Source organism: Strongylocentrotus purpuratus, unplaced genomic scaffold, assembly GCF_000002235.5.
Source record: "Strongylocentrotus purpuratus isolate Spur 01 unplaced genomic scaffold, Spur_5.0 spur5_scaffold_17, whole genome shotgun sequence".
Taxonomy (NCBI): domain Eukaryota; kingdom Metazoa; phylum Echinodermata; class Echinoidea; order Camarodonta; family Strongylocentrotidae; genus Strongylocentrotus; species Strongylocentrotus purpuratus.
Genome location: NW_022145602.1, coordinates 675,283 through 701,848, shown reverse-complemented (window position 1 = coordinate 701,848; position 26,566 = coordinate 675,283). Strand labels below are relative to the sequence as shown.

Below are 26,566 nucleotides of genomic sequence, written 5' to 3'. Positions count from 1 at the left end.
CTTTTTTATAATAATAATAATAAGGTGGCCTTTTGTAAAGCGCCATATCTGTCAACTTGACACTCCTGGCGCAGGATCATATTCATTCTTTCTTCAAAATATATCTCATTCTCTATTAGCCCTTTTTTCTGTCTCTCTCTGTCTCTCTCTCTATCTCTCTCTCTCTCTCTTTCTCTCATCCACTCTCTCATTTACTCCCCCTCTCCCATTCTCCATCCAATTCTCTTGCCCACTCTGTCTCCCTCTCTCTCCCAGTCTATCCCCCCCCCTCTCTCTCTCTCTCTCTCTCTCTCCCATTCTCTCTTCAATATTTATATCTTTCTCTCATCCTGTCTTATCTCATTTTCACTCACTCTTTTTTACAGTTGCAGTTATCTTGAACTCCTACATGTAGCTTCTATCACTTCTCATCCTCTTCCTTCCAGTTTTTGTCTATCCACTCCTTTTCTCTGTCTTCAGCTTTTTGTATCTGACCCTCCCCCTCCTCCCCACCTCTCCATTATCCTTCATACTTATCCTCTGCTGTATGTACAAAATGTTACATAACAAGGCGAAATCCTTTTTAGTGCTAGAATGCGTGACATGGGGTTATGCATCTAATTCCTGTTGTAATACAGCATCTCTGTTGGCACCTGTACCTTTCTGCCTTTAATTCACAAAACATTGTAAATTGAACAGCCAAGGTTAACTGTGGTATGTCATGGAATCAAGATCACTGTTACAAATATTGCATTGAATACATATTCTATTTGAGTCAAAAAGGGCTTTAACTCCCATTATTTTACATAGAGTTTAACACCCTTCTGGCTTCAAGCAGGCAATGCACTGTATCGTGCAAGGTGTTATCGTTAGGTTTGTCAATAGTGGCTCTCTATAGGTGGGAGTTAGAAGTTGAAAAACCCAGCTGTATTTAGCTTCATACGTCATTTGACTATATCCACCTGTTTATGTATAAACACTCTGCAATGCCCCCACCCCCTCCTCTACGTAATATGTATATGCTTGTTTAGAGGCTGGTCATATCTCATGCATTCTATCATATAAAAATAGAGGGTACCAATCACATCGTTTTAAAAAAAATGTTGGTAGGAGGGGGGGGGGGGGGTCCTTGTTGCTATACATTAGTCAAAACTTTATAATATTACTTGTATAAAAGGATATTGCAAGTTTGAATACAATATCGGTAGACATGATAAAAAAGTGATTTGTGGGTAGAGTTTACTAGTCGAAGCACCCAAATACATTTGTGGTATACAGTAGGGTGTTCACGGGGCTACACCCCTCGTCCGTTGGAGGTTTTATGTTATCGTTTGTTGACCTGTTGACCTATAGAATGCCAGGACAAGATTTATTTTAAGTTGATTTCATACCGACTAGCTGTACACAAATGAATTTTGTATGCAATTGGTACCCTTTAATCTCATTTTCTCTCAATACTAGTACTCAAAAGCATAAAGTATGGTACAGGGAATATTGAATTTAGTTGTCATTCTCTCTCTCTCTCTCATCTTCAACATATGTATTCTGCTCCCATGCAATATACAAACACACATGCATGAAGAAGCACTTCACTCTTCAACCTCTAAAGCTTAATGAAGAAGGAAAATTATGCTTTTTATCTTTGCGACAATAACGTTGTTGCATCCAGCGAGTCGCTATTAGCAGGACAAAGTACCTGTATCCAATCAAATAAATTGCATTTGATTTAGGTTTAGGGCATTTATATTTTAATTCAAGGCTTTCATTTGATTATTGGTGAACAAAATTCATATGACGTAGGCCTATAGATACAACAAAAATGATTGTAGATCTCTTGGTAAAGGTGACTGATAAACCAACACACCAACCACACACATTGATGGTAATTACCATGGAAACCCAGTTTTTGATTGGCTGTTGAGCCCTGTTACCATGGTAGTTACCATGGGTGTTGCCATTGATGGAAAAGTTACCATCAATGGTAAGTTTTATGCAACTGGGCCCTGGTAGCAAATTTAAGAATTTTTATGTCAAGAAAAAAACCAGCCAAATACTTAATGACTTAAATAAATAATATGCATGGAGTATGGTCATCCAATAAGTATTCTATCCCACTGCTTTCCTCCATGAGCACTCTTTATCGACCTTTAACCTCTGACCTTTGACCTTTGACCCTTGTGTTGTAGCATCTCTGCTTCGAACCTTCACGGTTCAGCCTTTCTGATCGTGTGTGTTGCGCTAATTCTCTACGCGTACCTGGCGTGGCTTGCTGCTTGAGCTAGCTAGCTAGGGGTGCAGTGTGTAAGTACATGGGACTACTAACCTTCTGCTAGCTTTGAAGTGCATTCAAATCAATTAATCTTTGGTCTAAATGGCAAGCAAAAGCATCGCAAAAATCTTTCACATTTCATCCATTTAAGCTTAAAGCTTTGTTTCCTTTCATTTTTACCTTCAATTTGGTGACTTTAGTCAGTATCTCAAGGAAAGACCCTCTCATAGGACCTCAAGCAAATTGTATGGGACTATTTATGAAAGTATTCATTCTTAAAACAAGATAATTCAAAAGGTCATTGTTTCATTTCTTATCCAGCAATGGCATCTTTGTTTTACCAAGATTTCCCTGATACATCTGAATCTGTTAGAAGGTCTTACCTAGAACTTGAAAATACCTGGTGTGCTAATGCTCTAGAAGAGGTGTTTTAGGGGCACCGGATTCCAATCAGAGCATGACCAGCTGGGTTGGGTTATAACCATAATGGCTCGGGCTTCAAATTTGTCAAAACTCTACAGTCGGTCAATAGACAGTCATGTTTAAAGGTGGTGCCATCTGGAAACATTTTTTAATATGGTATGCTAAAGAAAAATGGAAATTGTTGGTACTGTATTTAATAAAGTCTGGATAAATCGTAAACTGTCAGAAATGCCTCTATTATTTATTTGCTCAACTTGTGTCATCTAAAGATACCGTACATTCAGTTTTTCAGTAGTCATGCAGTGTTTTGCTTAAACAGTCACATTTTAGATATAGGTTCTTTTCAGACTTATTGAAGCACTTGTACATTACAAATCCTGTTGTTTTTCCTGTTAAATGGAACTTTTTTTATTTTGATTGACTCTCAAAAGCGGCAATTTGTGCGTTTAAGAAAAAAAAAGTTTATCAATCATAGTGAAATGAACTAAAATGCTGCACTGTAATTGACCAACTCTGCTGCTCTTGCTTGTGTATGCTTCTATAAGATATGCATAAATATATCATAGCATCATGTACATAATGATTCATCCAGTGTCTTAAAAATTAATTGCAAATTATGAATCTGTTACTGGAAGCGTTGTTCAACTTACTTCTCCACGACCTTTTGCCAGTTTGTACCAGTTTTTACTGGCTTCTTCCGGTGTTCCCCAGAACAGAGATCAGACCTCCTGAAGAAGTTGGTAGGAACTGGCAAAAAGTTGCTGAGAAGAAAGTTGAGCTGTACTTGCAGTAACTGATTTATAGTTTGCTATTAAGAGCATAGCATCGTTCATTAACTTCATGACATATTTCATCACAAATCAAGGGATTATTACTTTCATTTTAAAAGTAAAGCATTCATTTCAAGTCATATTGGGCAAGCCAAGGGACATATAAAAAAAGCTTGCAAATTTATGCCTCGCTTGTTACAATCTGTTTATGCCCCCCCCCCCCCATCCCCCTTCCCAATGCATGATATGGTTGTTTTGTTTTGTTTCTTTCGTGCCTCATTGTTTTATCCTTGCCCCTTCCCCGTCTAACTTTACTACTCTCTTATTATTAAAAAGGATTACCCTTATGCCCTCAGCTGTGTGGTTATGTTTTTGTTTTTGTTTCCTTGCGTTTTTGTCCCTTTGTAACCTAAAATCTCTCTCATAGAGAAAAACAATCGCACAAAGCGAAGCCTTTTTTCATTTCACCCCTTCACCCTCTTCACATTTCATACCTTTTTCATTTCTTCTCCTTCCCTTCATCATGTATATCTTTATTCTGTTCATTTATTTAAAAAAATAATGTTCTTCTTGTATATTTTATAGAAAGTTTAAAATGTCAGATAGAAAAACAAACAAAAAACTCTTTCGTTTCACCCTACACCCCACACCCATTTCCTTTTTACCCTTTTCATTTCTTCTTCTTTGCTTATATTTGTTCTTTTCATTTCAAATATTGAAAAAACATTAATTTATTTTTTTGGTATTTTATAGCAGGTTAAAAAAGAATTATCATTTCCAGAGCATTCAGTAGTAGTAGAAAAATGGGAAAACAGACTATGTTTTGCTTTGTGTAGCAAATACAGCATTATAGCCTTGAAAAAGTGATTACTGCCAGTATGATCAAATGTGTAATGTATCAACCAACCCTTGGTATATAAAAGGGAATATTGTTTTTGAATGATCTCGTAATACTCTTGCTTCCATACTTAAGTTTGCAAAGTGTGAATAGCTTTCAGATATACCAGGGGGTGTTTCACAAAGACGAAGGTCGACTTAAGTTGGTCTTCAATTATGGCAGGTCATTCATGCCACTGGTTGCTCTCACTATTGGTCTCTCAAGGGACACGTCACAAATCTACAGAATCTACATTTTTTCCTTCAATAATGAATTATACAAAAATGTCATTCTGTAGATTTGTGACCACGATTTGTACGTCCCTTGAGAGAACAATGCCAGTAAATTGTGAGAGCAAACAGTGGCATGAACGGCCTGCCATAGTTCAAGTCCAACTTATTAAAGTTGATTAAGTCTTTGTGAGACACCCCCATATTAGCTTTTGAGAAGAAGTTAAATCTTAAGTTTGGTTTAAGATCAGTTGAGGGAGAGTGTAAACAAGATCATGAGTTAGACCGTGGTCTTAGACACTCAAACTTATGGTTGACTGATCTTAAACCTAGCTTCTTGTTTAAATTATCAGTTTAATAATAACCAATGCTATTTTCTGATTTGATGCTATGCATTGCAATCTACATATGATTTCTTTAGGATGTTGTGATGATATCCCATTTTTATGCGCTTGAAATTTATCTTATTTTAAGAGATATTTTTCGTGATTTGAATCCATATTGACTTTCATATATGGTCCATGACCCACATTGCATCCTGAGTGGAAAGAGATGATTTTTTTTTACAGCCCCCCCCCCCCCCAACCAAAAAGAAAAGATATATATGTACCGGTATATATATTTAGTTCAAACAGGGTGGAGTGTATCCCTCCCATCTCCCTAGTATATCTTTGCTGTCAGCCTTTGCAGTCACTGCTACTCCTTCCCATATGGTATTGAGAGAAATAGTTGCAACACATTTACAGAGCTTGATATGAGGTTAAATCATGGAGCTCAGAATAATTCCCACTAAGATATTCATCGTAGAGATATTACACATGCATCAAACATGGCTATTCCTTCACTGAAATACAAATTTACATGTATACTATTAATTCTTTTGGCAGTATACTTTTATTGTTTTAAAAATTAAAGATTTGTGGAAAATTGGTTTTGAAATACCTAGTTATCCAAAAATTGGAAGATAGAACATGTTTGGCATAGAAAATGCATAGGTACAAATTCAATGAGGGAATCATGTGAGGCTCCATGAAAAGACTGACCAATTAGGAGAGAGTTGCAGTGACGCAACTACCTCTCTCTGTTAGCTACGGTCCCTTCCTGGCCCTGTTCCCTATTAAGCCCCGCCCCCTTCTGCCCTTACCCATGTTAAGTCCCGCCCCCTTTCAGAACCATTTGAGGCTCCATAAAAAAAAACTTGCAGTAACGTAACTATCTCTCTCTCTGTTAGCTATGGTCCCTTCCTGGCCCTGTTCCCCATTAAGCCCCGCCCCCTCCAGCCTTATCCCATGTTAAGTCCCGTCCCCTTTCAGCCCATACCCATATTATACTCATTATGCTGATGTTGTTATATCCAGGTATGATGAAACTGCGCTTGGCTTACAGTAAGTTATATATTATCCGCTTGATATATGGAATGATTTCTCTTTGAAGAAATACTTTGTAAAACTCACTAATAAACATGTTTGTTTTAGATTTACGCCAATTAACACCCACATATTGTGTTCAGAATTGTAGTGTTTGAGCAATTATTATTGCATGGAAGATTACAAAAAGTATTAGTATATAAAGACACTCACATAATTTAGTTTTAGAGTAATATACACATTATGTTCTCTAGATATAAAATGTGACAATAATCTCTTTATTATTTATAAATCAAAGTAACATTTTGCTCTAGTCAGTTCTCATATTCTTGTACACAACTCTTCCCTGAAAAGAGAAAACTTAGTTATGTATTAAAGGTAGTATTATAGATTTTTTTTAAAAATACAATGCATGTGTCTTTTTACATATATATCTGTACTCATATAATTAATTTCTTGACAAATATATAACTTACTACTTATTGTCATTCATGTAGCTCTGTTACAATTTGTGACAGATTTTAGATATATATTTATATAATTGTAAATAATATATGTTTTATTTAACAGCACTATATGAATTAAAAAAAAATTTAATGTCTGGTATTAGCTTTCTCGTAGGGGAACTAAAAAATACAAACCTACTAGCACATAAATTAAAACTTCAATTGCATACTCCCCATTAAATGAGTACTTTTGATCTTGATTGTAGCTGTAAACCATCTAGAATTTATAGATGCACTCTGATAGAAAGTTATGTTTTTATTTAATTTCTAGATATCTTCACATTTTGTAGGGAATCCACTTCTTATCATTAAAGTTAACTTAGGACTAAATTATTTAGTTTAAACTACAACACACTAGATTTTGATGTTTCACCCGAGATGATCACTTTCACAGATATAAAGCTCACTTCACACATCAAAAAGCTAATTTTAGTTGTTAAATTTGTATGAAGATGGTATTCTTTTCCAATGCTAGTGGCCATGATAATTCATGGAAGAAGTTTATTGTGTTTTGTGCTTCTCTTTTAGTGACAAATTATTTATTGGTTGGCTGTAATTTTCTGATTGGTATAATTGAATGTGTGTGTGTTTTATTGAATGCATTATGAACGGTTTACTTTTAGGGTTCATTGTATTAACACATTGCATGGATTCACATCCATTACTTAGGCATACCAATGAAATTTAAAATTCCATTCCAAAGTAAACAAAAATATTTTGTTTAAGGGGGGGGGGGAGAAACAAGTCGTCACCAATTTCAAATGTCTTGAATGTAGTCTTGTGCAAACAGGGACATAAATTAAAGTGGTTAGTCGAAATACAGATCATGAAATATTTGGTTTGGACATTTTATGTTTTGACTACACCCCCACCACCTAGTTTGATCTCTGATAATATACAGGGGGTGTACCCCCACCATCCCATTTTCTGAGGATTTACGGTTCAAAATCAAGTTGATGCACTAGTGCCCTGGTAAGGCATTAATTCTCATTACCAAGTCCCTCAGAGAGAACTTAAAGCCGTCGGTCCCTTGGTTGCTTACTTAAAAAGCATACACATGCTTTTTAGCACTCGGGTAACACAAACTAACAAAGAAACAAACTGTAATCCAGAGAATTTAGCATAAACCGTGTTGTGATCACGTAAGCATGATATTTTGACTTGAATTGTTATGGTAAGCAGTGAAGTGGACATTTTGTGTGGGTCAACAAATTAGTTTGGATATCATTAATAGCATGGGATTCAGTTGCCTGATGTTTTACTGACATAGCAACAACTAATAATTATATTCATCAACAAGAAGTTATTAAAGATGGACATGCTTGTATCATCTGTTGAGAACCAGAAGGCATTAACTCCTATATTTGTTTACATTGAGTTAACATCCTTCTGGCTTTCAACAGACATTGTCTTTAAAAGTCTTCAGTGATATGATGCTTTCAAATGTCTTCAATAATGTGATTTTCTTTGGTAGCACATGTGTAATTTATTTGTTGACAATTCCAAGATAATGGTATGACTCTGTTTATATATAAATGCTTGTATGATGTGTGGAATGGCTTGTACAAGGTCTTTCCAACATAACACTTACATGTTCCAGTAGTCTAACCAGAAATGACTGTAGCTTATTGTCTCTGTTGCAATTGTCTTTGAATCACACCTTGAGAAATGATTGCATAATTGTGTTCTCGTTCCTCATATTCACTTGTTCAAATCACATTGTACTCCATGAATGTGATTCGTCAAGTAACTTAGTGAATGCCAACAGTTTTATGTGCTACTGTTGTGTGATATCTAATAATGTGTCTTTGATCAATCTCTTACACATTTCATTCATTCTTTCTCTCTTTCTCTTGTTTTCTTCCTCATCCTTCCCTCCCTCCCTGATCGTCTTGTATTCTCCTTTAAATGGTCTGCATGTATGTTCACGTCACTGTCGCATATCTTCTTTTTTTTTTAAACTCCAATATCTCATTTTGATTGCGGATCTTGGAACTTCCATTCTTTTTAAATTTATTTCCTCTTGTTTTTATTGTGAATAAATATACAAAAATGTATGCAATTTTTACTCTTTTTTTTTTTTTACTTTATTTATTTTTTACAATGTTATGCACTCTGTTTTTGTTTTGTTTGTTTTTTACTCTTTTCCTCTTATTTTTAAAACTTAAATGTACATGTGCTATATAAATCTCTCTAAATTATTTTGTGTATCCCTCGAATACTGACACATTTTGTCACAAAAAACAATTCTATGACATTACATTACATTTCCTATGATGTATTTCATATACCCTACTGTCCCTAATGGCATGTTGCATTGCACTAATCGATCCCTTCATCACATGTACAATAACAATAATAACAATAATAATAATAATAACAATAACAAAACAACCCTGATTGCATATAAATGCATGCTATGCACCAATGCTTTCTACCCTTACGTAATCTGTACTCCGTCCCCTTGTAATCTTCTATGAATTTGTACCAAAATTCTATCCAACTCTTGCACCTGTTTCTGTAACATATTGCTACTTTGATATAATAATTTCTTCCAAAAATGTATCACTGTCTAATCGTATATTGTGCATTTGCAATTATGTATTCCTGTCTTTGTCTCTAATGAATGCTCTACACATGCTTATGTTGCAATGTTAATATGCATGCTTTACAATAAACCATCAAACATTGCAGTGGGGATAGTGAATGGACTACAAGTTCTGCTACAACCCCTTCACCTTAATGCACTTACACCTTATACAATCTTATCTCAGGAACTTTCAAAGAATGAGAACAGTCTTCCTGACTTGCCAGGAGAACATTTAAAATTCACTACTTCTGTGGAAAGGCAAATATTTAACCAAATTTACAGGGAAAGAGAAAGAATTACATCTTTGAGAAAAAAATGCAAAACGAGAAGAGAAGGTTCTTTTCACAAAATACCAGTAATGAGTAGGGAGTAGAGCTATTCATCTTCAGTGTGCTCCATGTTAATAGTTTATTTTCTGGATTCTTAAAAAAAAATTATGTAAAGTTCATGTGTTTATTAATTTCTTCTTATGATTTAGTATCCAATTTAGTAAGTTCTTATGGTTTGTGTTCACTTTGGTACTGCCCTAGATTTGCAAATGTTGGTCTGCTCAACTCAAGCCTTTACTATACAAGACATTGCTTACCCTTTTCCTTAAATACAGAAAAAAGAAAGAAAGAAAGAAAAAGTATTTGGTAGTTTTGTTCTGTCTGGTAACTTTTCTCTGCATTTATCATGACTATGCACAGATATCTATTTAAGCACCTCTTCCAAAATCAACCAAAGTGCCCCTGCCCGCCCCACCATGCACCCCACCCCTCCCAAGCTTTAGCCCCCTCTGCTTCCAGAGTCTAGCTGTAGGGAATGTGAGTGAATCCCTCTCTAATCCATTACTCACACACTCACTCTGTGCCTTCAAATCTACCACTCTTCATTTAACTTAACAGGTTGGTTGAATACATTATATGTGAGATCAAGGCCCTGTCTCTCAAAGAGTTGCAATTGATCCAAATCAATCGCAAGTTTGCAGTCTCCTATCTCCTATGTACCTAGTTGCGATTGATAACAACTCTTTGTAAGACAGGGCCCAGGGTTGTAAGACTCATGCTCCTGCGCCAATCCCAGGCTGCCTGCAAGAAGGTCATCAATGTCAGTATTAAACAACCTTATTGCAGGCAGCCGACGAATGGCCTCACTATCAATTACTTACGTTAAGCGAATTCCTTACTTCAACTGTGGACAAAATAATGTACCTTCATGTAACTCTTACCTTAACCATAATCCTACTAATCGAAAGCCCGGTTTCAACTTTTACCCTAATCCTTATCTTTGATGAAATAATCCAGGGATCAATATTATTATCAGAGAGGCAAACTTTTGATCTCAAAGATAAGTGCAAAAGAAAGAGAATTGTGAAATGGATGTACATGTACAAGTTCAGTGCTATGAAAGGTGATTGTTCAACACATGCTCTGGTTAAAATCCTCAACAGTGAAATTCCTTAACAAGTTCCAATAACTAATTCTGGCCCCAGACCTAACAAATCCCTAACCCTCAACCTATAATTCAACCTATACCCGACCCTTTGGGTAACCTAAGATTCAACCACAACTCTGACCATAATCCTGTTTTTCTGATGAAATAAAGTCTTGAGCAATTGGTTGCTAGAGAAAGTGCTGTTGATCTGATGTTTGCTTCGGCGGGAATCGCTCTGGGCTTCATTTCATCAAAGGTATAGGGTTAGGGGTAGGGTTGCAATTGGGTTTTAACTTACTGTAGGCTTAGGTTTAGGGTCAGAACCAAGGTTGGGTTCAGGAGCAAGGATTTGATTAGGATAGGTTACTGGTCCAGAGCATTTGTCGCAGGAGCAATTAGTACTGTACTATCCACATGTTAGGATCACATGGTTGAATTCATTCAGTGCAGGAGTGTATAGGTTCTATTGAGGTTTGTGAACTGCTGCCACATAAAAAATCTGTCAATTGTACTTCCATGTTAAAGGTAAAGTCCAGTTATGGTCATGCGATTGCATTGTGAAAGAAACGTTGTGGAATCGATCAGGAAAGGTTGATCATCTAGCATCTGCAAGGTTCTGGAATCATCAAAATGATAAGAAATTTGGCCCATTCTTCGTAAAGTTACAAGCACTATACACAGAAAGATGTATATGGGACTACCCTATATCTCTCACAGACCATGAGAGAAACAAATTTACCAAATATACGAATTAGTAGGCGGTTTCCCGGCAAATTTGTTATCATCATGTATTAGTCAAAACATATTCTTTCACATGATTGGTAATGAGAGCTTCCATTTCATTTTTTGAAATAGGGGCGTTTCCAATACTGGTCTTTACCTTTAACCTGCTGACTACTAGATTCTCACATTCCTATAGGCTTAATACAGGAATCACCCAATTCCAGTCAGCAATGGGGTAATTTAATCCAGGGTATGAGCATTTATGTGTATTTCATGTTTAACATTGATTAAAGTGGATCCTGTTAACCATAACATCTAATGGTACATGTAGCATTGTGTGGTCTGTAGAGGAAGATAACGTCTCTGTTGCATGTATGCTTACCGGTACTAATTCTGTAGTGGTTCATGTATGGACCTTTGCTGGAAACCATGTGAGGATTTGGGCACAGATTGCCATCTCTTGGAGGACAGCACTGCTTTGTCTGTTTCCAATGATTTCACTCTTAATTTTATTTTTTCTTCCTCTTTTTTTCCATTTGTAGGGAGCAGCAAGAAGATCAGGACTTTGAGGCTATCATGCTTAAGAAAGGCTTGATGACCGCTGTCCGATAGCGCCCCGTCGGTCCTTCTGGGGACATCTGTCATTGAAGATGACCGTCCGTCTGATTGTCCAGCTGCTACAGCTAACCTTCTGGGGACGTTAGTGTATTGAGGGTTCAATCATAACATACCTCTGACGACTTAACACCAGCTCAACAGACACACAAGGCATCCGATGATAGTATATTTTCACACACACTGTGTACGTGTGAGGACATCTGTGCAGTGAGGGGTCATCCATAAGAAACATCTGAGGACTTAATACCAGTTAAACACATGCACAAGGCATAAATGGCAATGTATTTTCATACACACAATCAATGTCAATATGAGGACATCTGTGTATGCACACACTCATGGCCTTAAGACTGTATTTTCATATCTGCATTTGCTGCTGATGTGAGGAATGCTGCCCAGGATTTGAAGCACTTGTCGATATTTAACGACGCTGAAGCTATGTTTATGTTATTGCATATCATATACATTCTGCCAACTTTGAAATATTTGAAAGCAATATACCCAAAGCCTTCTTGTATTCCAGACTTCTCTACAGATACATGTATGTACAATTCTACACTTGTACATTATTTCACCTTCCTCTTAAAAAAACACCAAGTTATTCACTGCTTGAAAGAAGAAAAATAGCATTTTAAAAAAATGATTTACCAAATTCATTCAATATTAGTTGCTAAAGTGTTTGGCCAAATTTGTATTGGGATGTAGAGTAACTCTTGAATGGTCTGATTTGCTTATCATCCCAGTCTCAATTTTTATTCAGATCCTTGGTGTTTCTTAGATGAAGGGAATATTGCACTGGTTACACATATAACCAACTCATTTATCCAAGTAAGGACATTGCCAAAAGTAATGTACGCATTCAGTTACCAATTTCCAAATAGATTATGTTTCTTTGATAAAGTGTAGTGTAACATTCAAAAGGATGCGAAATTATGATATTTATTCACTTATGTCATAGTACATGGACTATTAGTAGTTTAGGTTTTTCTTTTTAAAGAAACACAACTTCTATAACTTAAAGGTCACCATAGATTTAAGCCATTTTTGTGAAAAATCTGATTGTATTCATAAGAGGTGGGTGATTATCATCATTTCTTTCCAACTTAGCCTATTTTATTCTACTGATATTCAAGAGTAGTGGTGAATTAGTATTTAATTGATAAAGCCTTGCTATCACTATCAGCCTTGTGCAGGGTCTGCTGATATTATTTTGTCTGTTTTGAGCCAGAAGGGCGTTAACTCATATACTTCAATACAGAGTTATGCCCTTGTAGTTCTGAACAGAGTTCATCAATCATACCGTCTATTCAGAGCTATAAGGGAGTAACTTCTATACTTGAAAACATACATGTAGTTAATATGTCAGTCACACCGCTGTACCAACTCCAAACCGATCGATTCTTGGCCATTCATTCGTAATATTCATGTTTGATGCGTTGTCAGTCTGACGTCGACGGTCTCGATGTGGCCGGGGTATTAACATTTTGCTCTTTGACAATATACTTTTAATAGTTTTATATCACTTTTCTGATGATGCATCAAATATTCTATTGTGTCTGTATTGCCAAAAGTATCATATTTATGCTGTGTAGCAATTGCCTTCTGTAATTTTCTTTTAAAATGTGTGTGAATAACTTTGCATAACTTAAGAATAAAAAGCTATTATGGTGTGGCACCTTTATCTCAAAATGAAGGCATAGTATATAACAATGGGAAGAAAATAAAAAGGTCTTTTGAAATCGGATTATTCTGTCAGAGCAGAACAAAGAGATATATGCATGTGTATGTTGAGTATACAAGCTCTAAATTACTGATGTCATAGACAATTTGATTTTGTTTTCTTCCATCTTTTGTTTTGTGTTTGATATGTTTGAGAATTAGTGATTATGGGAGTTACATATAAAGGGGTTCGCATTAGCACTATTAGATCCAGTACACAAAGCTAGAGAAGAATCGTGCATAATTTCTTCACGATACAAAAATATTTACTATTGCATAGCTGGTTCTATAATTGATATACATAGTTTGACCCTGAAACCATTTAGACAGCATTATTAATTTGTCTTGGGTTATAATCCATATTGCCTTCTCTCTTTTCTAGCATGTATTTGTAAATAATTTGGTTGTGTATTGCAAAGAAATATAAAGTTTTAAGGAATTGCAAGTTATGTGTCTATTCCATAAATTGCAGTACTGATAATTTGTTGCATTTTTTGTGGGCTTATTTTGCTCGAATGTTTATAGCATCTAATATTGACAGGTGTAAGATTATATATGGTTGCTTAGCCAACTTTGCGCGAGTGCTAATTTATTGCAAATGAGTGAGAAATATGCTGTTGCCTTTTATAATGATTGTGTGTACAATTATTGGTCTTTTTTTCTGCATCTGCCCCCCCCCCCCCCCCCATATTGTGTTTTCAACACCCCTAAGGCTCTTACTGGATGATTATTCTTCTCTTACAGCTTTGAGATGTAGATCAGACTCTTAGATATCATTTCTTTATAGATGTTCACTTGAAATCCAATATACTGCCTTGTTGCACTCTAATGCATATGCACATGTCAGTTCAAAAGGAATAATGTAGAATTTAAACTTATTTTACCTAACATGCTATTGCACAAGTTCAACCTATGATTGTTGAACATTTTGCCAGCGGTTAAAAAGGAATATGTGACCTATGATCTTTTTTTAATGGAAATATATTTGAATAGCAAAATACTTGGGAATTTTTTTTTTAAAATTTAAGTTATGTTTCACATGGAGCATGCATTTTGTTTGAACTTCAATGAGTACCGGGTATCTTTATGATGTGAAATCATAGGATCATTTATTCCAATGGATTATACAGACATGGGCCCTGTTTGACAAAACTTGTCATCAGTGACAAATGACAGTTTTTGTTTCTGATTGGTTATTAGCAGGTTTGTCACTGAATTTTGTCATTTGTCATTGAAAAAAGGCTTTGTGAAACACCCCCCTGGGCCCCGTTTCATAAAACTTGTTATCAATAACTATTATAAGCTACTGAAATCGTGGTATTCGATTGACTTAGAGCAAATTTGTCATAGAAATATTGCATTTGTTATTGATAACAAATTTTCATAAAACGGGGGTGCTAATGGTGCCCTCCATCCAGATAACAAATAGTCCAGACTGTAAGTTGAAGAACATGTCAAGAAAGAAAGAGAGAGATAAAAATGTATACAATATGTATATGATTGAATACTTATCATATAATAGCTTTTATGAGAAACTGGAGTAAAACTATGAATTATAACCAAAAGAACTAAATAATCTTGCAAGCCTTGCATGGTTAGAATTTGTGTTGGTAAAATTAATGTCAACACTAAAATCATTTTCCTCTAAGTTTTTTTTTTTTTACAGTCAGATTTCTATGGTGTAAGTTGACAATAAGCTATAAAATTCTTCCAAGATTAAAACACAATCAGATTCCTAATTGTGTTCTTTAATGTTTATGAAGGCTATATGTAGTAAATTATAAAGCAATTTGATATCGATGTGTTACATGTAATCTATTTATGAGGGCGATTGAATGTAATCTAAATCTTTCTAATCTTACCTTCTAAATGTGTTTTTAAACCACCTACTCTGTTTCCAAATGAACTATTGAGCAAATTGTAATGTTAAATGTATTTTTGCCACCATTTTTTGTTTTGTTTTAGAAGAATTCAGAATTGAGGATGGTTTTATGTGAGAGGGTATGGAGTGTACATGTGTTTATGTGAGTGGTGAAGTGACTTGTGAAAGATAGATATTGTGCAAAGATATTTGATATTGGTATGGGACAGACAGTCACAATTTGAAATTATTATGAAGAAAATTAAATCCTTTTATATAAAGCAGATATTATTTTGTTATTGTTCATGATTTATTGCGTTGTTCAGAGAAGCAAGATTAGATGGAGCAGGAAAGTTGATAAGTGTGGAGAGAAAAACAGGATGAAACCATAGTGAAAATAACTTTCTAAAACCTTACAGATATATCTAATTGCTCAGTGTTTTAACTGGAATTTGGCACAGATTTGCCTAATGTAAGGGTTGGATTGCTCTACAATAAATATCCTGCTATCACTCATTTCCCTATGGCCATCACCTCTCTCTCTCTTCTTGCCCCTCCCTCTTTCCTTACTTTTTCTCTTTCTCTTTCCTTTTTCTTCTTTCTATTTTATTTCTCTTCTCACCTTTCTCTTGCTTTTCTCTCTCACCTTTCTTCCTCCACTAACCTCTCTCTCCTCTCACCATCTCCTTCCCCCTTTCTTTCTCCACTAGCCTCTCGTCTCTCTCTCTCTCTCCTTCCCCCTTTCTTTCTCCACTAACCTCTCGTCTCTCTCTCTCTCTCTCTCCTTCCTCCTTTCTTTCTCCACTAGCCTCTCGTCTCTCTCTCTCTCTCTCCTTCCCCCTTTCTTTCTCCACTAACCTCTCGTCTCTCTCTCTCCTTCCTCCTTTCTTTCTCCACTAACCTCTCGTCTCTCTCTCTCTCTCTCCTTCCTCCTTTCTTTCTCCACTAGCCTCTCGTCTCACTCTCTCCCTCTATCCTTTCTCCCTCTCTCCCCCTTTCTTTCTCCACTAGACAGTAATCTCTCTCTCTCTCCTCTCTTTCTTTCTCTCTCTCTCTCTCCATCACTTCTCTCTAGTATGCCTTCATAAATTGATCATGTATCTTTAATTATTTGCTCCTTGATGGAACATAAATCACATGGAGTTTCTTTACATTTACAACATTATTATTATTTTTAAACATTAATGTATCCACAAGTTGAATACACATTTCAAAACAACTATCGCAGCTCTTACTACCTCCCACACCATCAAAATATGAAGAAAAACAGACAAATACAGCTTTTCTTTCTCTTTCAAACAACTATATGTTCATTTATTTTATATTCTGTAAAAGAATTTCATATCATTTCACACTTGCAGAGTAACAATTGCCATGGTTACCTATCAATATCATCAAATAGAAATGTATCAATACAGACATCACATAAAACGCCAGCTTTCATGACTATTTGATCAAACCATGTTTCTTTCCAAATGCTGTGCCTTGGGTATTTGGGGGGAAGATTATCAAAAACCAATTTTCAAGACTTCTCTGATATACACAAAGAAGTAAGAGAAAGGATGAAATTTTAAGTTAAATTCTTTCATTTCTTATTCAACCAAACCAGCAAATTCCTGACCAATACTCTAAGAATCCAATAGGCTTTCAGAAACTAAAGGGCACTGGTTATGAATTTGATTCAACTTTATATTCAAAACGCATCCTGCGATATGGACGTCTCGATAAATAATTCTAGAATTTGTTATTCCAAGTCGAGCATGATGTTTGCATAACAACTGTTCATTCATTCAGGGAGGCAAAATACATTACACACTTTCAATATACTCTGCACAGAAAACATTATGGTAGAAACCGTGGAACAGGTGAATATTTTATACACGACTAGAAGATTATTTTTCTCATGCTGTAGGAGCGAGGTTCTTCAGATTTGAGATACATGTAGACATGATGTCCTTCTCCTGTAAGTATGAGAGAAACAGAAAAGAAACAAAAATAAGAATGAAATATGGCATCATAGAATTAGATTGTGACAGTTCATTACTTTGGATTGTTCTATATTAATATATTTACATCCATATGATCTAAATTGTTTCAAAACCTTCATACATGTAAATAGAGCGGAAATAGAAAAAAGTTAAACTACAGTTAATTAACAATTAACTTATTCATACCCTTTGTAAATTTGATGTATTTTTTGTTTTCATAACTCAAGAATCAAAGGTTGGCTGGTTGAATAAGGGTCTTTGTCTTATACTTGTAGATGGAAGCTTTACTAAGTGACATTCTCAAGAAACTTAAATGGGGACAAATCAATTTTTCTAAATACTTAAAAAGTTACAGAACTTGGTAAGCGTGCAAATAATTTAGTTGTTAATCTGTCTATTGTCAAAGTAATCGATAAGATAATGAAATCTGATAAAAAATAAACATTCCCATGTCATTTGTAAACTATCACTTCTTTTACAAAAATAAATAAATTTTGACAAATATAACAAATTATAAAATATTAATCTACATTTGACTGTCTCCACCCAGGTGTTAAGTTGTTATGTAAGGAGAGGTATTGAACCTACCTGTTGTGGTGTGATGCTCTTGACAACATTCTGTTCAATCCATCTGACCATGTGCTGCTGCTCTAGACGTCTCTTGGTATTCTCGAGCTCAACATGGTAGTCCTATAAGGTGCAATGGAGATTTGTTTTGGCATGAATTAATTGAGGTGTTAAAGCCTGTCTGTACTAGTTTGGCCAGGAGGGATTAGACCACCCAGCATGGTCACTGACAGGTGGCTTTCTCATCAACTCAGCTCTCAATTAACATAAGAAAAAGAGGATCATGGGGAACCAATGGTCACCGATTAGACATTGTTTTCTATAAAGAGGGAGCAAGTGGCTACAAGTAGTACAGTGGGCCTTTAAAGACATGTTCACTGCAGTCCATAGGTGAGCCCACACTCATAACAACTTGGTCGTTGCCCAGTGTCTTTGGGCAAGTTCATGCTATCTCGTCCTGTTACATTACCACATCTCAGATTCTAGTTTCTTTGATGATTGTATTTAGCCTAACACAAAGCTCTGATCTAGGCTCTGATCAAGGCTCTGATCATGGCCCTGTTTCATAAAACTTGGTATCAATAACTAACACTGAACCTCAGTTATTGTAACTTGCAGGGGAAGGCAACGACTTCACATATTCGCAAAGCCTGAAAAAATGGGCAACCACAAATTGTTAAGAATAACAGATAATAGACAGAAATGGAAGGGAGGGCCATGACCGCTGATGTCTGTAACAGACCTGGCACCTGATGATAATGACTGGTTAACTTACCATCTTCTTCTGGACTGCCTGTGCTACCTGCTGCAGTCTTTCTCTGTATTCAATCTCCATTCTCATAGCTACGTTCTCCTGCAAACGATAAATATGAACACAGTTAATATTGATATTTAATCCACTCTCTCTCTCAGTCTCTGCTCACTTGTCTTTCTTCATATTCAATCTCATTACTACACTTTTCTACAAACAGTCACACACAATCAGAATAACCAAATGTCTTGTGTATGCGGTTGTACATGTATGTGTAGGTAAAACATCCCTTTCTTATCAGGCCCTTCTTCAACTCTTTTTGAAACCTCCCATAAAACATCACTTTTTTTCCATTATACAGTTAGACCTGCTTTAGTGACCACCTGTCTGTAAAGACCACTTTTCATGTTAGCCTTGGGCGGTTGCTATAGACAGGTTTGACTGTATTTGAACACTAATACAGAGCTGCCAACCTTTGGAAGTACAAATTAGTACTCAGCACCTCCAAAATTAGTATTTTACCATCAAAATTAGTATTTTTCAACCGGCCTTCCTTTCACCTAATAAAAACCTATTGATGTCGTAACGCAGCGCAAATGCATACCGTAAAGACCATATTTTTGCTGTAATTAGTTTTTTTTTAAAACATATTCAATTGTACATGTTCATCTATATACCTTGTTTTAACTGCAAACTCAGTTGTTTTTAGTTCCAAGCTCTTGCTTCAGCCACAAAATCACCTTGAAGATTCACACACAAGTGACTATAAGCCACTCCATATAAAATGATGCACTGAATTCACAATGGCTCTTGTAAAAATCTGCAATAATGTAGTACACTACTCCATCCAACCTCCAAATCAGCTCTGAATTGATCCAACCTAACTAATTCTTGGCCATCCCTATTTTCTGGACAATCTAATGTCAGTCTCATCTTTGTGACTGCGGTACAAAGCAGATTTGACTCTACCACTAAATATCATCGTAAAGAGAGGAGTGCATTCAGTCCTTACCCTCCTTGCATCAAAGAGCTGTTTCCTTCCATCCAGTCTCCATTGCTCAGTCTTCTCATGTTCAATGGCATCCTTGTATGCTGCGATGTTGGCGTTGCGTCCTGCGTAGGCATCTGCTAGCGTCTCCTGTAGAAGCATGGAGAAAAGAATTTAAAGATGAGCTTCAGTTCTAGTGTTTGTGGTTGTGTGTGTGGGTAAAACATTACAGAATGCAACAAAAATTACACTGAATGTTGAAGATTACAAATAAATGACATATGCCAAACGATTTTGGTAGAAAATTTATAGGGGCTGAGTAATGAGCATAGAAAGATAAGGAAATTAAGGTGAGTAGGCCAGACACCATGTGCTTAACACAGGTCACTACATGTGTGTGCAAATGAGAGTTGTGGTTTCTATTGAAGATGATTTCCAGCAAGTTTTTGAGAGGTTGTTTTTTATTTTACTGGTTCAACAATCAATCCACTGTAGGATAAACAATCCAAAATGAATTATAGCCATGTTCTCTCAACATACGATACCAGAGATCAAGATTAGCTTTAATACAGAGACAGTTTCCTAGCTACAATAATCTAAACTAGTGGTACATGAATTGAGAGCTTAAAAAGAGCGCTTACCTGCTTTTTACTAGCAGGGAGAATTAGCAAATATGTATTTTAAGAAAATTATTTTTAAAAGGACTTCCTGAATTTGGTAAGGCAAAAGCTTCTCTATTTTTATATCTCATTTTTTAACTGATCTTAAAGAACATTAAGAGCCAAGATGAACACTCATTGCAAACATCGTGCTTTGATATTCATGTACCACTCTTAGCTCTGGCCAAATAAGACTAAGAATGAATAACAAATAAATTGATAAACAACATGCAATAAAAGAACGAAACAAACAAACAGGGATAACTTTGCAACTTCGCTAATTTAGAAAGAAAAAAATCTGATCAATTAAGAGCTGGACAAATTGCTGTATTGGGCCCCATTTCACAAAACTTGTCATCAGTGACAATTGACAGTTTTTGTGATAAGCTAGTGAAATCCTCCCTTTGGATTGAATCTCAGCAGATTTGACACTAAATTTTGTCATTTGTCATTGAAAAAAGGCTTTGTGAAACGGTCCCTGAACCAGATCTCACCTCTCTCTTCTTATCAGCCCATTCTGCTATGCCTGGTCCCAATTTCTTGATACCATAGATAAACAGGCCGAGCGCCACCGCAGCATGGACGGTCTCAGGTCCCATCACGTAGATCTCTTTGTTCAGGAGGAACAGGATCAAACCGGTTCCAAACACGTAGGGTCCTATATCATCCAAATGAGCAAGTCAAAATAGAATTCTATGTCATTTCATTTGATAACGAGTAAAAACAATTTTTTTTTTTTTTTTTTTTATCTTGCAAAAATATCATTGTTACTTTTGCTTCTTTTCCTGAAGGTATTGCATCTCTGCAATATAACTCAACTCGTGTTTGTTTGTGTGAATGTTTTGTATTTTGTTACGTTAACTTAATTTTGTTACCTTGACTTTTATCATGTGCTTTGAATTTTAAGTGAATAAACTCACTTATGTAATTTATAATCTCTTCATCCCCTAGACTGCCACACCTATGCCTCAATATCATTGTTTCTCTTTCTCTCCTTGCTGTCTCATCTCTCCCTTTCTCTTTCTCTCTGTTTCTCTCTTATATATTATTGTACGACTATAATAGATGCATAGATTTGTAAGAATTTTTGTTTTAATTATTTTACTTTGTTACTTCATGCAATTCAGACCTTGAGCTGCCATGTGGATTTTTTAATAAAACACATTTCAATTCAATTCAATTTTATTATATTACATTTTATAAAATGGGTTCAAGAATGTAACCAATGAGAAGCGTTGAAATGAACCATGTGTGCGTGCAGTTTAACCATATGCACAGGAGTGCATTTTTGTGATAACAACAGTCAATTTCTTGACTTTATACTCATATTGTAGACCCAAAACAAATATTACATGTTTATAGCTCGTTAGTAATATGCACTGCACTTGGTTAAGTCGCAATGAGACGGACAATGAACTCGACAAGTCTCGTTGATCATCCTAATGTGACTTAACCTGCGTGCGGTGAATATTCACTAATGCATTCGCAAACATGTATTGTTTGTTTACTATCGTACCTGTGACACCAGTCTTCTTGTACATGAACTGGAACCACTCCTCAGGGACGAAACCAAACCTGATCTTTCCTGCTTCCTCAGGCATCTTATTAGGCATGCGTTGGGGTGTGGAGGTAGAGAGCAACATCTTCTGTGGAGCTGCTGATACACTGTAACGGCAAATCAAGAAAGATTTCTTTCACTTAACATTCTGAATTTATATAGCACTGGAGAAGGTATAGTTCTGGGAAACGTGAAAAGTAATTTGTGAGCTTTCTCATTTATTACACGTCAGTACTCTGTTTAATAGAGATGTATGGATGTAGCATGTTTCTGAAGCAGACTCTTCATGTATAACACAATGCACCCCCCCCCCCCCTAAAAGAAAGAGAAAAACAATATTTATTATTATCACTGCTGCTTTTATTCACTTCCAGTTTCCAATTAAAAACATTTCTATGATAATTTTCTTTAGAAAGTGCAACTGAACAGATTCAAAGTTAGCAGTGATTTCGGTAAATGATGATAATAGCAATTTGTGTCATTAATGGGATTTTACGGTAAGAAACACTACAAATCAGTGACAGATGAAATTAAGACGTTCCTTCACACTGTTCACCCTAGTTAGAGCTAGAGTAGATCACTGCATGTATAGAGTATAACAGGATGCAGCCGTCATTGTTGGTCAAACAGTTTTTTGAAAAGTAACGCCTGGCTGGAATGCTCCCCAGGGAGTGGAGATTGTGCACACAGTGTGTGCGAGCAAGCACTGTCTCCAATACGGGTTAATAGTATATTTGTAAAGCGCTTAGAGACATTTGTATTAAGCGATATATAAAAGCTAAATATTATTATTATTATAACTTACCATGGTGCTGATGATCTTAATGCAATAGATGCTATGGCAGAGCCTGCAAAGATACAAGAGAGAAATAATGATCAGGAATCTTTTGATTTGTCAATTCCATCATTAATATCATGCTATCAACAGTTTATTCTCATAGAGTACCAAATAGTCTAGGAATCATTTGAAATTTTCATGCAGAGCATAAATTTCATGTTACTTGTTAGAATGTTTGTAAGTGTTATCAATTTGTCTTTCAATGATCTTTAAGACTCTATGCAAAAATGCAGTGACTACTTGTACCTGATAAAAGGATTTCCACTACAATATTGCAACAAAAAGTGGTTGAATGATGTTTTGCCTTGCAATTGTTGCAATGATCAAACTTTGGATGAATTGCTAAATATTTTGAATAAAATCCGCTAGAAACTAGAGTCACATGCATAAAGTTTGGACATGTTGTTTTTATGATCTTTTATTTTTATCACATGTGAAGTGTGTTTTGGACTTGAGAGAGCGATATGACTGAAATCCTTTGGACTAATTTGTTTTGTCTACAAAACAAAAGTACAGCTTTGCTTTCTGTTTGGCATTAGTATAGAATCCCAGGGAAAAAAATACTGGTACTTTAACAATTTTGGGGGCTACTTTTCAAGCTTGCTTGCATGAAAACAACACTCTTTAATTTGTTTTGCATTGAACTCTATTCAAAATTTGGGGGCCCTTTTAAGACTTTTGGGGGCTCTTTGGGGCATTTTGGGGGCTACTTCGCCCGGAGCCCCCAAGTACTTTTTTCCCTGTAGAATCCAATAGATGATTGACCTCAACAATTCATGTAGAAATGAACTGGCTCATGGATTGAATATCACAATCCTTAATATATTTGTTAAATGCACTTGAATTTTGGACATCCCATCACACTAATTGTTGGCAAACTTTCTCTTTGAAATATAAATAATTAAAAAAATGGTAGACTATTAAATCATGGGTGGAATCCAGAAATAATTCTTGTTTGAATTCAAGTTCAACTGTGAGCCTAATATTTACAATTACAGACTCCTACTTCATGCATGCCCATACTTAGACCGAATTTTTCTGTCTCTTTCGTTCGTTAGCCTCTGATTTGGGTAAGGTCGGCTCTCTCTTTAGAGACAGAACAGCCCTATACGCTGTAGTGGACGCGCGTTTGTGTAAAGAAACGTCACACAAAACTTGGCCAAACTTAATCCTTAATTTTGATATTTTACCGGATGCGTATCTGATGCATTTAAAGTCCTAAATTAGCTAAATGCTTAACTACTTCGGTTCCACTTACCAACTTGACTACTTGAATCCGTTTAATGGTCCCTTTTCAGGAAATTATGGGTCAATGTCATTACGAACTAATAGCTCGTGCACAGTTTTTCCGTTATAATCATTTTGCCTTTGGCGTAGACTAGAAGGAATGAGACCCAGCTACAAGATTTTCTTCATGGATGTCGATCTTGACCATTAATTTCGGATTCAAGTAGTCAAGTTGGTAAGTGGAACCGAAGTAGTTAAGCATTTAGCTAATTTAGGACTTTAAATGCATCAGATACGCATCCGGTAAAATATAAAAATTAAGGATTAAGTTTGGCCAAGTTTTGTGTAACGTTTCTTTACACAAACGCGCGTCCACTACAGCGTATAGGGCTGTTCTGTCTCTAAAGAGAGAGCCGACCTTACCCAAATCAGAGGCTAATGAACGAAAGAGACAGAAAAATTCGGTCTAGCTCATACTCAACTCAAATTAATACACCCTACCCGCACCTTCAGTTAAAACTCAGACAAGTATTTTGGAGGACCAACCAACCAAGAACTCTCGAGTATCCATGAAACCATCCCTCATTAGGCAAATTCATGCAAAAAATATATTAAAAAATTGACTTGAAAACACATCAGACAATTAGTCTGAACCGAGTCAGGAGCAAATTTGAAGAAATTATATTTTTAAATGTTGTAAAACCAAAGATATAAGAAGAAAACTGACCAAGTATCTGTACTAAAAATCGTACATGTAAAGTTGGTCGTATACATTCGACAGCTGAAAATGACGCGCACGGTTGCATTACGTGCGTTCTCGAATCCAAAATCATACTTCACACACACACTCTCGCCATACCGCGAATGGTCCTTCGTGGGGAGCTTGCCGGCTGAGAGTTTGCAGCGATACCAACGCAGCTTCGGAGCTCCGCAAAGCGCCATTTTAGCGGGACTCGGAAGGGTTCGCGTGGGAAGGCAGCGGCCTAGCTTTTTGCCCAAACAACGCTAGATCGGCTGCTGGCAAAATGAAAATAACTAAGATCGAGAACATCGTCGGTTTCTTAACTTTCAGTGAGATAATTCTGAATTCTAATTGAGACTATATAATCAATTGAATCGACAAAGAAACCTCGGTAGAACTCTTATAACTATACAAAAGCTTGTTTATTTCTTCATTTGACATTTTGTTTTCGACCATTTTTTCGTGCGCGAGTCAATGCAAACTATGTATTACCAAACTTTCAACACGCAAGGAACGGGGCACACTCGCGGACCTCGTATCAAATTCGTTGCAAAAAAAAAAATTCAAGTGTGATTTTGAAGCAGTGTAGAATATTGGCGCTGCAATGCGCAGAAATATACTTGAAAGAAACTGAATAAATCATACCTGAATTTTCAGAAAATCGTATTTGTATTAGGTCTAGTGTACCTAGATGTGACTTGTTTATAACTCAGATTTTATGAAGATTTGTCGGGAAAAAATGTCAATTTTTTCCGTTTGGTTGTCATTTCTAGGCTAATATTTAAAAAGTTACTTCAGTAATGGGCCCGATGTTTCTCTTATCACACTCGCATGTTATTTCTACATAGATTAAACATAGGATGGTTAATTAAGGGTAAGACCGGATAACATTATAAAAAAGATATATCCTTCCAACCTCCCATATCCAAGTTTTGGGCTGATTATTGCCGACCCACCGCAGCAAGGCCATTCAGATTATCGTACGCGAGTGAAGCGCCCTCTAGTGCCCCATGAATGTGCCTACCCTCATTCAGCGACATGTCCGGATCCGATACTTGCATTTTGTCTTTTATTTATTGGTATTTTTAGAGCTTTGTTTTGTTCAATTTCACATTGAATCCTGAATTATAAGTTTGCTAATGTAACAAAGGAATTGAAATACCCTTCTTGACCTTATATCACATCTTTATCAACTGCCATGCACCAACACTCGCAAACAAAATTGCACTCTGCTCATGATGTCAAAGACCCACACATCACCAATCCGCACGCCTATAGTTGGGCGAGAGGGCACATCCACCTACGCTATCACGGCATGCCGGGCGCATGAAATGTAAATTTCGGCATGGACTGAAGCTTGATCGTTTCATTATAATCTCATATACACACAATAAAATAAAACAATTTGTCATTCAAGTCATACAATAAATACATATACACCCAAAATTATTGCAATTTCTCGATTTACCATTTCTCATAGCCAGACGGGACAACATTTTGGAGAGAATCCCGTCACTTTCTCAGCACTAAAATTGATAGCAAGAAAGATGGCCGCAATCTGTGAAATGCCGGTCGAGATATTTTTTCACACACGATTTCGAGGACGGACATGCAAAGGATCATGGCCCAAGGCAGCGCAACTGCAATGGTTCACAAAATCAATTTGTTTCTGTTTATAAAATTCAGTGATTACGAGCGGGCAAAGAAATTGAGCAACTTTAAGCCTTTTTTTATGGAGCACTTGTAATTTTATCAATTATTGTAATTGATTTTTGTAATCATTGATGCTTGCATGCTTTTTGAGGGGCGGGGGTCGGGGGTATTCGATTCGGAACTATAGAAAGGGGGCGGATGCATGCCTTGTCAATTTCTTCCCTACTTGAACCAACAACAAAAATTA

The 26,566-nt window shown here is 36.2% G+C and overlaps 2 protein-coding genes across 5 annotated transcripts in view; one reads left to right on the top strand and one right to left on the bottom strand.

Moving 5' to 3' along the window:
* LOC582210 (F-actin-monooxygenase MICAL2) overlaps window positions 1-14,485 on the top strand; it is a 116,816-nt gene extending 102,331 nt beyond the window's left edge. For all 4 annotated transcript variants that reach the window (XM_030988411.1, XM_030988409.1, XM_030988410.1 and 1 more), the window contains 2 exons: window positions 5,907-5,933; window positions 11,693-14,485. In XM_030988411.1, coding sequence (XP_030844271.1) covers window positions 5,907-5,933; window positions 11,693-11,762 — 97 coding nt within the window. In that variant the 3' untranslated portion in view covers window positions 11,763-14,485. The remainder of the gene's footprint in view (window positions 1-5,906; window positions 5,934-11,692) is intronic.
* A 2,404-nt stretch (window positions 14,486-16,889) lies between these two features.
* Window positions 16,890-26,258, bottom strand: LOC579751 (ATP synthase F(0) complex subunit B1, mitochondrial). Its single transcript, XM_779848.5, has 8 exons — window positions 26,135-26,258; window positions 22,665-22,707; window positions 21,818-21,966; window positions 20,796-20,959; window positions 19,667-19,792; window positions 18,679-18,756; window positions 17,925-18,026; window positions 16,890-17,309 (listed from the first exon to the last, which is right to left on the bottom strand). Exons 1-8 carry the CDS (start codon window positions 26,160-26,162, stop codon window positions 17,250-17,252), a joined length of 750 nt encoding a protein of 249 aa, XP_784941.1. The 5' UTR covers window positions 26,163-26,258; the 3' UTR covers window positions 16,890-17,249.
* Window positions 26,259-26,566: the final 308 nt, after the last annotated feature.